The sequence below is a fragment of the Microtus oregoni genome, unplaced genomic scaffold, assembly GCF_018167655.1.
Source record: "Microtus oregoni isolate MIOR12 unplaced genomic scaffold, Mior012 000027F_ref0000203, whole genome shotgun sequence".
NCBI lineage: Eukaryota > Metazoa > Chordata > Mammalia > Rodentia > Cricetidae > Microtus > Microtus oregoni.
Genome location: NW_024543086.1, coordinates 13,943,486 through 13,957,784, shown reverse-complemented (window position 1 = coordinate 13,957,784; position 14,299 = coordinate 13,943,486). Strand labels below are relative to the sequence as shown.

General features: G+C 46.1%; 1 protein-coding gene across 1 annotated transcript in view; it reads right to left on the bottom strand.

Annotated features, from left to right (window-relative positions):
• Positions 1-14,299, bottom strand: part of Dock2 (dedicator of cytokinesis 2) — a 406,844-nt gene that overhangs the window by 26,772 nt on the left and 365,773 nt on the right. The window contains exons 37-41 of the mRNA XM_041676225.1: positions 10,827-10,917; positions 9,852-9,971; positions 6,042-6,131; positions 4,080-4,184; positions 1,819-1,960 (exon numbers count right to left, since the gene is read on the bottom strand). Coding sequence (XP_041532159.1) covers positions 1,819-1,960; positions 4,080-4,184; positions 6,042-6,131; positions 9,852-9,971; positions 10,827-10,917 — 548 coding nt within the window. The remainder of the gene's footprint in view (positions 1-1,818; positions 1,961-4,079; positions 4,185-6,041; positions 6,132-9,851; positions 9,972-10,826; positions 10,918-14,299) is intronic.

Sequence of the window (14,299 nt, the reverse complement as noted above, 5' to 3'; positions counted from 1 at the left end):
TACTCAGGTGTAACCAAACTGGTTTGTGGTGCCAACCAGCAGCCACCAGTTGCATCTCTCCTACAAATGGCTGTGGAAGGCAGGCAAGAAGGGCAGGCGGGCATAATGAAAAGGTCACAGATGAATATTTATCACCCAAGGGAAAAATATTTGGATTAAGGTTTTCAGCAGACTGGGCAGAGCAGCCATGCAGCCTGATACCCCACTTTAAAAGCTGTAACTTTATCTGTGCTATAGGGTGTGCAGCTGGGGTCTCAACTGTGGTAATGGGCTTCTAGGCTTCAGGGATGGCCCTATCCTGGCATTTGTGACCTCTGCCTCCACAATCCTACCTCCTGCTAGTGACAGCACATAGTCCCTGTAGACACCAAGCTTGCTCCACGACTGCTCGGCTATGACACAGTGTCCCCCTCCCAAACTTCAATTCCTATCCTTTCATGCTGCTCTCTGTATTCTAGGTAAGCTGCTCGCCTCTGCTCCTTCCTTCCTCCCTCACCTGGATCCTTCCCTCCTTTTTATTTCTATCTCCTTGTCTTTTCTTTCTGTTAAGCAATGAATGCTTTCCTAGAGTGGGCTTTGTGCCAAGAACTGTGGTGGGGGGGGGGCGTGGCATGGACAACAGGCAACACAGAGATCTTTTCTCAGGGACCTGACACCCTCTTTGTGTTCCTGTATCTTTCAAAATCAAACAAAACAGCAAACGAGGGGCAAAAGAAAACAATGACAACATCAAACAATGATGGCTTGAGGTCACAGGGTCATGTGAGCCTGGCAAAGGCCCCATTAGATAAGATGCCAAGGGAAGGCTCTTCCTGGAGATGACATACCAAATTAGGTGAATGAAAACCAGTCGAGCTGGGAGCTGAGGGAACAGCATTCTAAACAGAGGGAACAGAAGTGAGGGAAGGACCAGAGTAAGAACAAACAGTCCTATTGAAGAAGTAGAATGGAATGGCAGAAAGATCAAAAACTAGAAGGCAGTTCTGGGAGTGAGAATGGTCTGGGAGTCAGGGGCAGCTTTGAACCCTGGCTGGAGACGGGCGTTGTTTATATCCTACTGGCAAACTAAAATCTTTTTAGTTTTTTGGAAAGGCTTCTACACACAGCATCCTCTGCCTTGTCTGGGCTATCTCCCCAGCTAACACTAAGATTTTGGTGCTTATACAAATTTAGGTCATCAAAGAAACCCTGGACTCTTAGCCACAGCACCCTGCGTGCCTTCCTCTTGACATGGGTCACAATTTTATAATAAATAGCTAATAGTGCAATTAGATGTCTGAATCTCTTACAGCACTGTAGCACTACTCCTGAAGGCAGACTCTTTTGGGTGTAAAACCCTGCACAAAGCCAATACAGAGCAAAGGCATAAGAGAGTATTCTCCTGATGACAACAAAGGAATGAGGGAAGAAGGGTTGAGTTCACCCATGGGTGTTGTGTTTTGGATGCATCCTTCTGTGAGCCCTGAGATGCCACTTACAATAAAATGTGTATTACATTGACATATCTTCCAATACATATTAAGCAATCTCAAAATGGCCTACGATGCCTAAGAAGGCAAATTCTGAATAGGTAGTTGCCATACTGGATACAGAATAATGACCCTTCTCATCTGCCTCCAAACCATCCAGGCTGCAGTTAGCTGAATCCATGCATGCAGACCCCAGGGCTACAGAGGAGCAGCTGTATTGAAATGAACCTCTGGATCCCCCTTGGAGATCCAGCAGCAGCCGGTGATTCTGGTGTCAGCTCTGAGCTCTGAGCTAGCTTTCATTTAAAGCTATGGCCAGCCCTCTGTCTGGGATGTCCTCCAAGGATACACTGGCCTGGGGCATTCTTCACATCATCTCCAGGGGCAGAGGTGGTGTTCATCTTCTCTGCATTGGGGAACTGGCTCAAAAGCTGCATCTGGAAGTCCTCTCGTCGTTCATACTCCTTCCCTCGGTAGATGAACACTTTGTTCTGCAGAGAAGGGACACGTCTGTCAAAGATGTCAAGGCCTGGGTGTGCAAGACAGGGTCTGGGCTTGCAAGACATACTACTCAGGCATTGCTGAGAGGCTTTTGAAACGAGCCTGGGCCTGGTGGAAAGGGACAGCTTCAGGTATATCTTTCTCCTTTCAGCTTCTCATCTGTGAAAGCAGGGTGGGCCACTGCTTTAAAAGGCCTAGTTCTGAAGGGCAGGGAGATCATGGATGCTAAAGATCTTGTTTAGAGCAATCTACAAACAGCTCCTGGGACCATTCACCATGTCACACCCTCTTTATTTACATGGTTGTAAAATTGCCGGATTCCTTTCAATGGCCCTTGAAGGCTGGGACTATGGGATGAAAAGGACCACTATCCAGGTCCTTCATTTCCTGGCTCCTAACCTTACACCTATGCAGGTACTCTCTTTACCTATGAACCACACCAGTCTCCTCTAGAACAGAAGCTGTCAATGGGTAAGTTGGGTCACCTAGGGAACATTGGCAATTCCTGAAACCATCTTTTGGTTGTCCTATCTTTTGGTTGGGATAACTAAGGGTGACGATGCTCCTGGCAGTGAAGGGAAGAGGCAAGGGATGTTCCTAAGCAGCCCACAATACACAGGGGAACCTCCACAGCAAACATTTAAAAGGTTCATATATATAGATAACAAGGTAGGAAAACCTGTTCCAGACCATGGCTTTGCCATCTTTGTTACGTCTAATGGCAACTAAGTTCTTCTGTCCAAACCTAAGCCTGTCACTTACCTATATGTGCACCAAGCTATCTGGGTGCCAGAGATACCTGGGCATCTTTAAAAGTTCAGATTCCCGGTTATCACTCTAGACCTGCTAAAGTCTCTGAGAATCGCTCCAGGAGTACACATTCCTAACAAGTTCTCCAGAGAGTCTGATGTACAAACAGGGCTGGGCAGCTACACTGCTTCACCCAGGAGACTCTCCCTGCCCATCTCACTGTTGTTCATGGTAGTTTCATCTGTAAGTCCACTATGGCATCCATGTTGACTGGTGACAGTGAGAGCCTTAGTTCCTAGACTATGCTGTAAACCAAGTGAGGTCAGGTCAGAGGACAGATCTGCTATTTTTCTGGCATCTCCCTGATCCAGAATTACAGCACAGGTTCACATAGAAACAATCCCATGGATGACAAAATCCTACCCGCTACCCGCAAAAGGCTGCCACTGAGACACTAGTCAGAAATGATGCTATAGGGACCCAGCAGGTCCCTACAATCCTTTCAGGGGCCACAGGATCAAAATTGCTTCCATGATGATACTAAGGGTGTCATTTATCTTTCTCATCCACATTTGATCGTGCTGCTGAGCAGGATGCTGATAGGTTTCTGTTGAAACCATGCCATGATAACAGATCCACACAGCCATGGGAACAGAGCCCTTTGCAGTCAGGTTAGACTTTAGAGGTGTATGCCGAGATATAATTGAAGTCTGCTCTGCTATCTCTGTTTATTCGCTTGAGACAGGGTCTCTTTACATAGCCCAGCACAGCCTGCAATGTTCTATCTGGACCAGGTTGCTCTATCCTCCTGCCTCTGTCTCCTGAGTCTCAGGATCACACATGTTCCTCGCTGACTTTTTAAGTTGGAAAAATGTAGCTATCATATATAATTTATGCTAACATGTGATCCTGGCATGGGTTTGTTGTTATTTTTAAGTAAGTTACCAGACATTTCCAATTTTTCTTAGTTTTTGTTTTTTCATATGGTAATTTGTAGAAATCATTCACAAATAAAGAAGTACCTTGTGTCTTCAAAAAATATTAAGAGAGCAAGGGGTCCCATGACCCAGCAGAATGGGAGCTACTGCCCCGTCTTTCCTTGGTAGTAGATCCTGCCTGGGCTTCCCTTGACCACCTCATTCCCGAAATGCGGTCCTCACTACTCCTCCCAAGCAGCTCAATTTATGGCGTAAGAAACCTATCACTACCGCTAAAGGCAAACTTGGGGGTTCCACTGGGGACAGTGGTAATCCTTGGACAGAGCAGAGCTCAGCTCCTGAGCTGTGAGCTTCCAAGAACAAGCAGATAGCTATGATCCCAAGGTTCCCAGACCCCAGCCTGAGTCATTGGCAAACCCACCCTCAGGAAGGTGGGGAATCCCTGGCCGTAGTATCCGACAGCAAAGTAGTCTGGTTTGGGTCTAAGGATTTTCATGATGTTTTCATAGAATTTGGCCTGCTGGATCTGAAAGAAGAAAACATGAATTATATATCAAGACAACACAGATGTGTATCAAAGGTACTTTCGACTGAAAAGAGTCCAAAGTTATGACATTATCCTCACCCCAGAACCAATATACCAGCTGTAGATAATGGCACGTGTGTGGTTATGGTGGTTATGCCTGTATTGCTGTGGATGGAGCCATGCTTAGAGGCCATGCCTACTGTGTTAGATGTCCCACCTGCAGGAGTGCATTTACCTATCTCATACTCATGTCACTCTCGTGAGCATCTCCAGTGCTTTAAGTAAGGAACTAGGTGCTGGTCCATGTGGATTTGACCCCAGTGAGCAGCTGTGGTCCTGCTGCCCTCACTGTACTCCTTTCTCTGTGAACATGTGGCAGTGACAGGCATTTGTGAGAGAGCATGGATGTCCAAATGTCTATAGATAGAGACACCTTCCTGTGTGTGCACACCTCATACTTGGTCCACACCAATAGGTGTGTGTTTTTCAGATGCTAACATCCTTGAAAGCGGTTTGCAGCTCACTCCGTACTGATGGGGGATTCCCCTCTGTATGCTGTGGATACCATTGGTTAATAAAGAACCTGTCTTGGGCCTGTCCAGGGAATAGAGGTAGGTGGGGAAAACTAAACTGAACGCTGGGAGAAATAGGGAGGAGTCAGGGAGAAGCCGTGGAGCTGCCGCCGGAGACAGACATGCTAAAAATTTGCTGGTAGGCCACAACCTTGTGGTGATGCACAGATTAATGGAGATGGGTTAAATTAAGATGTAATAGTTAGCAAATAAGAAACTAAAGCTAATGGGTCAAACAGTGATTTAAATAATATAGTTTCTATGTGATTATTTTGGGGCTGAGCAGCTGAGAACCAACTAGCAGTTTCCTACAACACCATACTTGATAGAATTTTGCGGTTGCTATTGGACCCAAAAACATCTTCACATAGCACAAACATGTGAAGAGATGTGTCATAAGGATCATTCGATGTCACATAGAACATACATGTGGATCTAGACAGGTGCCTGGGTGGTATGTGCTTCATGCAGGGATGTTAATGTACATTAGTAGATGTCTGTGTATAAACTCTGCACACCTCTGTATCTGCAAACATCTATATACTCATGGGATATTGCCACTAAGTGTCCACTGACACAGGCACATGTTTGTATTTGAGTCATATCTTACATGCAGCAAAGAGCTCAGCAGATTATAATGTGATTATCACTCTATCCCTCCATCCCCCACCCTAGCTGGTAGTGATACTCTCAACATTCTGACTCTCATGTTACCATTCTCCTGGAAACATCTACATTGGCCTATACGGGTGGAGAAGGGTGCCTGGGAGCCTGGCACCCAGGAAACCAGGAATTGTGGGGGTTGGAAGGGGTGTGAGGGATGAAGGAGCAACCGGCAAACCTCTGCATTTCCCCTGGCGAGGCCAACTCCCTGCTTAATTCCTAGCCTCTGCAGTGCAGGTGGGGGAGATTGGTCCCTTTACTTCTTATTTCCCCCCACCACATCCCGAACATCGACATGCTAATGGGACCATCCAGATGGGGAGCATGTTAATGTGATTTATCTGTTCACCGAAAAGCACAAAGTTGTGCTTTTATTTAATTGGTTTGGTGATTTGTGGAACTTTTACTGCAAATGTAACAGAATATTTATTGGGCGTGCAACAGCTGTGGCAGCTGCGGCTCCATCTAACAATGGAAGGGTGATGTTCACCCTGGCCTCACTCAGGTCCTTCTCCATCCTTCTGTTTCCCTAAGCCACAGGACTCTCTTTTCTCTGCCTGTCTGAGATGAGTGATCCCTGTGCACAGGCCTCTGGGCAGGTAGCTTGCAGGGGAAGCCTTACCAGGTTCTGGCTGAGCAGCTCGTAGTCAAAGATCTCCATCTCATACTGTTCTGCCAGTTCCTTGCACAGACTGATAGCCTCTTCCCACATCTGCAGGGGCATCACGGAGAAAAAGGTTAGCGGTGTCTCAGCTTTTCCAGAGACTTGAGCCTAGCTGTGACCCATTAGAGTTGTACCACAGACATCTTCTTACCCAGCCCTAGCGCTGATGCAGAGTGAGCCTGGGACTTGGTGGTAGTATAACCTTTCCCTGGCTTCTCCTCCTGCTCCTTCAAAGAATAATGGAGCAGGCTGTTTCAATGCTCTCTGGTTCTTTCTAAGCACCTGGAGAGAGGTCACTAACAGCATTCTCATATTCCAGATGAGAAATGGAGGTTCATCTGCCCAACCAGGAGTGGGCTTGGAGGCTGGCCTAATTGGGCACAGCTCCATTTGCTACTTTGTAACTGCTTGGGGACTTATCACTCCCTGAGTCCCCCACTTCCACAGGGTGCGGGTTAGGCAGGGGAGGCACCAGAACCCTCTGCTAGAGAGGAATGATTCCCAGTGAAGTAAACAAATGGACTGAGGTCAGAGCATTTCTGGGGATGAAGCTGGGTTCCAATGTTCAGTCTCTGATCTTCTCCTCTGCCAGTCAATGCTGCATCTTAACATGGTGATGTGATTTGTAGGGAACATGATAGAGGTGGAGGTAGGAATGTATTAGAGTATGAAAACATCATTGGAAGTTTGAAGTGGGTCTTCTCTGCCTTTAAAATAAACTGAAAACATGGACACAAAGAAGTCCATACACTTTCCTGCCACTCTGCTTTAAGCCAGAAGCCAAGATCATCCCCCATCCTGGACTGCAGAGGCATCAGTATGCTCTGCAGCCAGGCATGGGGGAAAGGTAGGGCTGGCTGGGAGTTTGACAGTCTCTGAGGATCCCCATCCCCATTCCACACTGGGCTGAAAAACAGAAAGTGCCCCTAAATGGAGAAGCTGGGGGAGGCAGGGGAGGAGAGAGCAGAGGCTGCCAAAATTCATCGTGAGCTTCCTAACAAAGTGCTCTCTGCATCCAAGCATAGAAATAAATAAAACCAAGTGTGGCACAGAGGAACTATGGCAGTAAACCCCAGACAGCTTAGTGAGCAGCATAAAAATGCTTTATGTGCCAGGAGACCCCTGTCTGCAGGCTCTACCCTGAACAAGAAGCTTGGGTAATGATCTTGGCTGGGCCAGGGCACTGTTGGGCACAATGAGGGGGGAGGGGATACCAGTGCCAACTTCCCACCAGTATTGAAATAGGAAGAAGCAATGGGGTCCCTATGTGCTAAGAGATTTCTAAGAGCCAGAGAGGGGCAGGCAGAAGTCAGATGTCTAGCATTTCCTCCAGTCCTCGAGAGCCTCTGACTGACATTGATCTTGCTGGGTTTTACACACTGGTTATGGAACAGTGACTGAGTTCTGGGAACAGTGCATAGACATCCATCTGTGTGGTCACCGAACAGGTACAAAAATTGGGGAAGACACTGTTTCTGTTCCTATGAACATCAGAGGTGAGGCACAAGGAGTTGGGTGGAACCGTTGGGTTTGGGGAGCACTATATCTGGTGATGTCAAGATAGAACCTTGGAGCGATGGCCACTGTGTGCGTCTGTAGGGAAGGAAAGTTGGGGGTTCTAGCGAGTTTAGGTTTTATTCTAGAAGCTTCCATGGCAGTGGTTTTCAGGGGGAGCTGAGGCACCATCATGCTCTCCTGTCCCCACCCTCGCTACTGTACAATACCAAAAGATAACATGCGAAATCTGATAATGATTGGCAGTCTGTTTTAGAAATGCTTTGAGCACAGGGATCTTGTGCTTTTTTCCCCTTTGCTCGGTACAGGGTGGCTGAGTCGATTCCAAGCTGGAGCTAAACCTTACCCCTCTTGGGGCTCTCCCAGTGGGACTGATGTAATCAGCAATAAACAAATAGAAAGCTCTTATTTGATGGCTAGAGGGGCAAGAAGTTCAAGAGGTGGCAGGGTCTCTGCCCCCAAGAGGCTTTGAATCATAAATTCTAGGACAGTCTTTTCCAACTGCTGAGCCTTAGGAATTTATAAGCCCTCTTTAGACATTACCTCATTGGATCATTCTGGAAAAGGTGGGAAGAGCAGACCAAGACAGGGGCAGTGAGCTGAGGAGGCAGTACAGACCTACACCAAGCCTCCAGAGGTATCCCAAAAGATGATGAAAGATCTTGCCAGTCCCATGGAAGCAGGGCTACAGCTGAGCCAGAGGGCTTATGGAGGGCTTCAGAGAGAAAGTGGCACAGTCAGGCAGCAATGATGGCAATCACGGCTTAGCAAGATGGCATTGCTGCACACTCGCTACCATGCTGACGTTTGTGACATTTCTCTACCTAGTTTTCATCTTACAACTAGGAAACAGGTGTTGTTAGTGTCTCACTATGGTGGAAGGAGAACTAGAATGTCAGGTGGGCCAAGAGAAACTGTGGATAGACATGAGGGATGATACGCCCCGGCATAAAGTTGGTGTGGTGTGGTGTGCTGTGCTGTGCTAGCTGTGCTGTGTTGCCTACAGGGCAGATGGTGGCCGTCAGGCTGGAGATGTCTAAAGGTCTGCTGGAAATTGTGGCTGGGTAGCAGCTGGTCTGCACCATATTTTGGGCAATCCTGCTAGAATCTTTGATGAAAATATCACTGGCAACATAATGTCACCCACGAATCTACCAGTTTACCCAATGCATATCATTGACTCCTGCACATAAGGTTCTGTTTTAGCCACCAGATATCCAGCAGTAGATGTGTAGAAGTCTTTGCAATCTAGGTATTTCAAAGTGAGGCCCTAGATGGTAATCCCCATCAATCCCTGGTGAGGCAAACACTTTTCTCTGAAGAAATGAGAAGGGTGGCTCAGGGCAGGAGTGCTGGAGGTGGTCAGGGATGCTCTTGCGACATCTAACTAAAACCCTGAAGAGGAAAAAGATCCAGCCTCCCAGTGGACAGTTGTGTGGGGATGCTCCAAGTTGTGCCAGTGCAATGGTTCAGGTGTTAGAAAGAGGTCAACACAGAGCATCCTCCTCAAGGATGGGATGAGAGAGGCGTTTAGGGACCCACATGGGGAGAGTTATGTAATTAATTCTAAGTATAATGGTGGAGTCATTGAAATGATTATTCACGGGTGCCTTGGTTAGCTTGTGTTTCCAACATGGCGCAACCTAGAGACATCTGGAAAGAGGGAAACTCAGTTAAATACTATCCTCCATCAGACTGACCTGAGGAGGCCTTGTCTTGGCTCATAAATGATGTAGGAAGACCCAGCCCACTATGGGCAGCACTGTCCCTAGGTAGGTGGTAACTGAGCTGTATAAGAAAGCTAGCTGAGCATAAGCCAGGGGGCAAGGCAACAAGCTGTGTTCCTCCATAGTTCCTGCCACCAGGCTTCTGTCTTGAGTTCCTGCCCTGACTTCAATAGACGGTGGGCATGATTTGGAGATGCAAGATGTTCATCACAGAAGCAGAAAAGCAAACTAGCAGAACAGATAAATGGCATGTCCCCGTGTATGTTTTATGGCCTCTTTGCTTTCTACACAGTGGATGCTCTGTCAGAGCAGTAGAGGAAGCGGGGAAGCTACTTAGGATCTGTTGTAGCTCCATGAGTGAGGTTTGTAGCTGATCAGAGGTGGAAAAAAGATGGAAAGAAGTGAACAGATTTGAGCTGCAGAAGATGAGAGTTGGCTTGACCTGAGGGTAAACCGAATGCAGAGTACAGGAGAGATCTGTCCCTCCCAATGACCCCATGTAGTGAGGAGGGCAGGCTCCAATTACCTTTCCTTTATCAAAGTAGCCTATAATGGTCTCGTAGAGTGTCTCCTTCAGCTGCCGGTGTGTCTGGGGATGCTGCTGGCCTGTCTGCATGACCTGCGATGCACACTGTTCATCTGACCACTGCAGGGAGAACACAGGGAGGCAAAACAGAGCTAAGTGGCAGTCAAGGACAGATGTCTTCCCAAGATGAAAGGCAGAAACCACCCTCTCCAAGTTTGGTCCTTTCTCTTCTTTCTCTCTCTCAGCTCATCTCTGAAATCTCAGGTTTTCGTTGGGAGAACTGCATCATAAATATGTGTCATCACTCAGCATCTTGGAGGTTGTCCTCCGGCAGCACTTATGATATAATACAGAGAGGGTGAACCAGCGACCATGAGCCATGAGGACATCTCTGGTGAGGAGCAAGATGAAGCTTTGTAGACACTTTATGTGGGCCTCCCTGGGGTCCCATCTGTCTGCAGTCAGACAGATGCTGTCTGTAATTTCCATTTGTGCAGTGACTCTGATTTGGGCTAAATTGGACATCTTTGACTTTCTAGTGGTTCCACAGTGTGGAGTTGGTAGGAATTTTCTCTAAACCATAATGAGACATGGACCCCGAGCTTCAAAAGCCAAAGGAAAGAATTCTTGCTTTTGCAGCAACATTGTCTAGATACGGAAAGCAGCTCAGTGGGCATGCTAATGGCTTATCCTTGGCAACAGATTGGATACTGTGTAATACTGAAAACATACGTCCTGGGGACTATCGCGATTATTGAAAGTAAAGGTCACTCAGCACCTCTCCTGTACAGGAGAAATAGCACCAAGAATTGTGCTGCCAGGTTGGGAGCTTGGTGGGGCACCAACAAAAGGAAAATTCATTTGACATTTTTTTTTCCTTCTTGTTCTTCTTTCTTTCATTCTGTTTAAAAACTCTTCAGTTTACTGGGCGTACTCAATGGGGATCTCAGCATGGCTGTCTTCCTGGGACAGTACCTTGAGAAGCCAGGTGTGAAGCAGAAGCGTGTAGGCAGCCTCTGTATAATTGTCGCAGTCCAGGTGAAGATCACGGAGCTTATACAGGTATCTGTTTAGGGAGTTGGAAGATGGGGTGATTAGATGTCTAATAGGGACAGGAAGGAGTGAGACAAAACAAACAAGCTCTTGCACAGGGAGTTCTCCAGCCCAGCTAGCCAGCCTTCTACACAGCAGGTCATGATAGCATCTAGCATTTGTTGGACATTGGCATTTAATGTAGCATGTAGCTCAGGCTAGCCTAGAACTTACTATGTAGGCCAGGCTGGCTTCAAACTCATGATCCTCCTATGACATTTTGCTACATGCTGGGATTACAGGCGTGTACTATGATGTCCAGGTTTGTGATAAGTATTTTAAATGCCTTGGATAATCGTGTTCTCATGATAGCTTCATGTCATGGGTCCATTAGGGATTTCCATATTGTGATGAAAAACTATAAGAGCCTGAAGTTAGGGATATCTCAGACAGAATTCAATGCAATATAGAAAGGTCTGGCCAGTGTGATATGATGCAGAAGTAAAGGAAGGAAATACAAGTGGCTTATCAGGAGGCGCTTGCTAAGACCAGGAAGTGCTGGGGTGACAGCTGGGTATTGGCTTGGTCACTGTAAGAGTCCCTGAGTATGACAGTCATAAAGGAATGTTCCTGTCCTCTCACTGGAGTGCTCTGATAGAACATACAAGAGAGGACAGAAGAAAGGGAAAGGATAGAGAGCCTTGAGCTGTCCAAAGAGAGAATCTTCTTTTCGGACACACTGGCATTCCCACCTCCTGTCACTTTGCAAGTGACATTCCAGTTCTGAGCCCCAAGGAAAATCCCATGGGAAGGAAGTAAGAACAGAGTCAGAAGCAAAGGAAAGAAGCCCTGATAAACTGTTGATAATTGATTCCTCATTTGTTTTTTATTTATTATTATTATTATAATAATAATAATTATTATTATTATTTGGTTTTTAGAGACAGGGTTTCTCTGTAGCTTTGAAGCCTGTCCTGAAACTAACTCTTGTAGACCAGGCTGGCCTCGAACTCACAGAGATCCACCTGCCTCCGCCTCCTGAGTGCTGGGATTAAAGGTGTGCACCACCACCTCCTGACCTTTCTCTTTTCCTTCCTTCCTTCCTTCCTTCCTTCCTTCTTTCCTTCCTTCCTTCCCTCCTTCCTTCCTTCCGTCCCTCCTTCCTTCCTTAATAGGTTTTCATCACTTTTTAAAGATTTATTTATTATGTATGCAGTATTCTATTTGCATGTAAACCTGTGCACAGAAGAGAGCGCCAGATCTCATTACAGATGGTTGTGAGCTACCATGTGGCTGCTGGGAATTGAACTCAGGACCTCTGGAAGAACAGCCAGTGCTCTTAACCTCTGCGCCATCTCTCTAGCCCAATTCCTCATTTGCTATAGCAGACAGTAAAATGCAATTTCAGACTCAACGATACCAAGTAACAATGGACTAAAGATACTGAACCAGGAAGTCAAATTAAAACTTTAATGCAAGTTCATTTTCTCAGAGGTTCTGTCACAGTGATGCAACACTGACTATCATACGGTACTTTCTGGAAGTTTTCTATCCAGACAACACTGACTAACATACGGTACTTTCTGAAAGTTTTCTATCCAGACAATTGAGCTGGGGTAGATGGTAAGTGGAGAGGGGTAGGGTCTTGGCAGAAAGATTCAACTCATCCTGCTAGCTTTGATATTAAGGTGAAAAAACTGAGGCCTGTGTTAGAACAGATGGGAGAGAGGATGAGGGAGAAATGCTATATTTATATCCACAGCAATGGTCTTTCCACTCTCTTCCCCAACCCACGATGCTCTGCTGATAGCAGTCATCAGGGAAATTGTACATGGCCTCCACATAGAGTTTGGACTTTGGAAACACCTATTCTGCATACATGGCTCAATCCTATCTTATTGCTTCCTGACTGACCACCCGTTAGAAGGACTTGATATCTGGACTCAACACCCTCCAGGAAAGTATCCCAAGGAGACTTCCTCCTGCTACTGCAACTCCTGAACCAACTAAGACTCCCTCTTTCCTCTCCTTTGCGAACTCGAGGGCTTAGCCATCTGCTATTCAGCCCCAAGAAGATGTTTTAATGAGCCCACCATGGCTACTGAGTCAGATGCCTCTGCATGCGGGACTGGGGTACCCTAGGGAACAGAGACTCACACAGCCACAGCTATACCTCAAACGGCCACTGCCACCCCACAAGGTGACAGCTGTCAGAATGGAATGAGGGTACAGTGTTGTACCCTCTGAGCTTTTCAGGAGAAAGAGCTGCTGATTTTTATAAGGTCTCTAGATTTATAAATGTTGGCAACCAATTAAAAGTGTTTAAATACTATACCTGCCAAACAGAACAGGCTTCCAGAACATCCATTGCCTCTCTGCAATGCCTGGAGTAGGAAATATGGCGTCTTTCCTAGATTAACACAGGCCCCAATCCCCGAGCCTGTGGGGGTCTGGGACTTACCATCTGTTCTTCTGAAGTGGAAAAAAGGGGGAAGAATACGGGGAAAGGAAAGTCTGTACAAGGCATATAGCCTAGTCTTCCATCTCATCCTTAGAGCAGAAGGCAGAACTTTTTTTTTTTTTTAATTAAACAGAGAAGAACCATAATAAGGACTGGAGTGAGCCATCCCAAAAGGCTGCTCTGGCCCTGCAGACCCCAAAGCTTCATGTGTTACAAAGCTCAGGGAATCCTGTGGAGTGATTTTTTTTTCCTCTCAGTCCAACCAGACTAAAGTAAGAACCTAAAAGAAATAAGATGAGAACCTAGCTGTGGCGGTAAGGGCAGAGTGAGTTTAGACGTAGGGGCTCAACTTTTGACAGAACGCGCTGGGGCTGTGGACACACAGGAAGGAACAGAGAGGCCGGTGGCCAAGAACCCTTTGCTGCTATTTATCATAGAAAAATGTTGGAAACTGTGGAACTGTTCAACAATACAGGATTGGCTATGTAAATGACAGCATGTTCTAGAAAGGAAATTTTATGGTTTCATTACAAATGATGCTGAAACGTATCTTGTCAGGTAAAAAAAAACAAGGAATAAATTATTAGCAATATAACTCTATGCAGAAATAGCACGTGCACAGGATTAGTTGTATGTATAAGCACAAAAGCCTGAAAATATGTATGTATTTTAGAAACTTACTTTATGTTTTATTTTGCTTGTCTATATTTTATGAAGTTTTTGTTTTGATTTAAAAAAGTCTGTTATTTTTATAATGGGTAAAAAAATAACAGTAATGTAGGTTCTTTACATGAAAAATATGAGATTCTGAGAAAATTGACAAAGGAGTATTTTTGCTCCAGGCTGATGTCCCCAGAAAAGCTTCTCATGAGAAACTGAAATATCTAGTAAACGCCTTGAAGGAAGGGAACATCATACCATGTGGTATTTTTTTCCCTTCCGTTCATTTATTTTT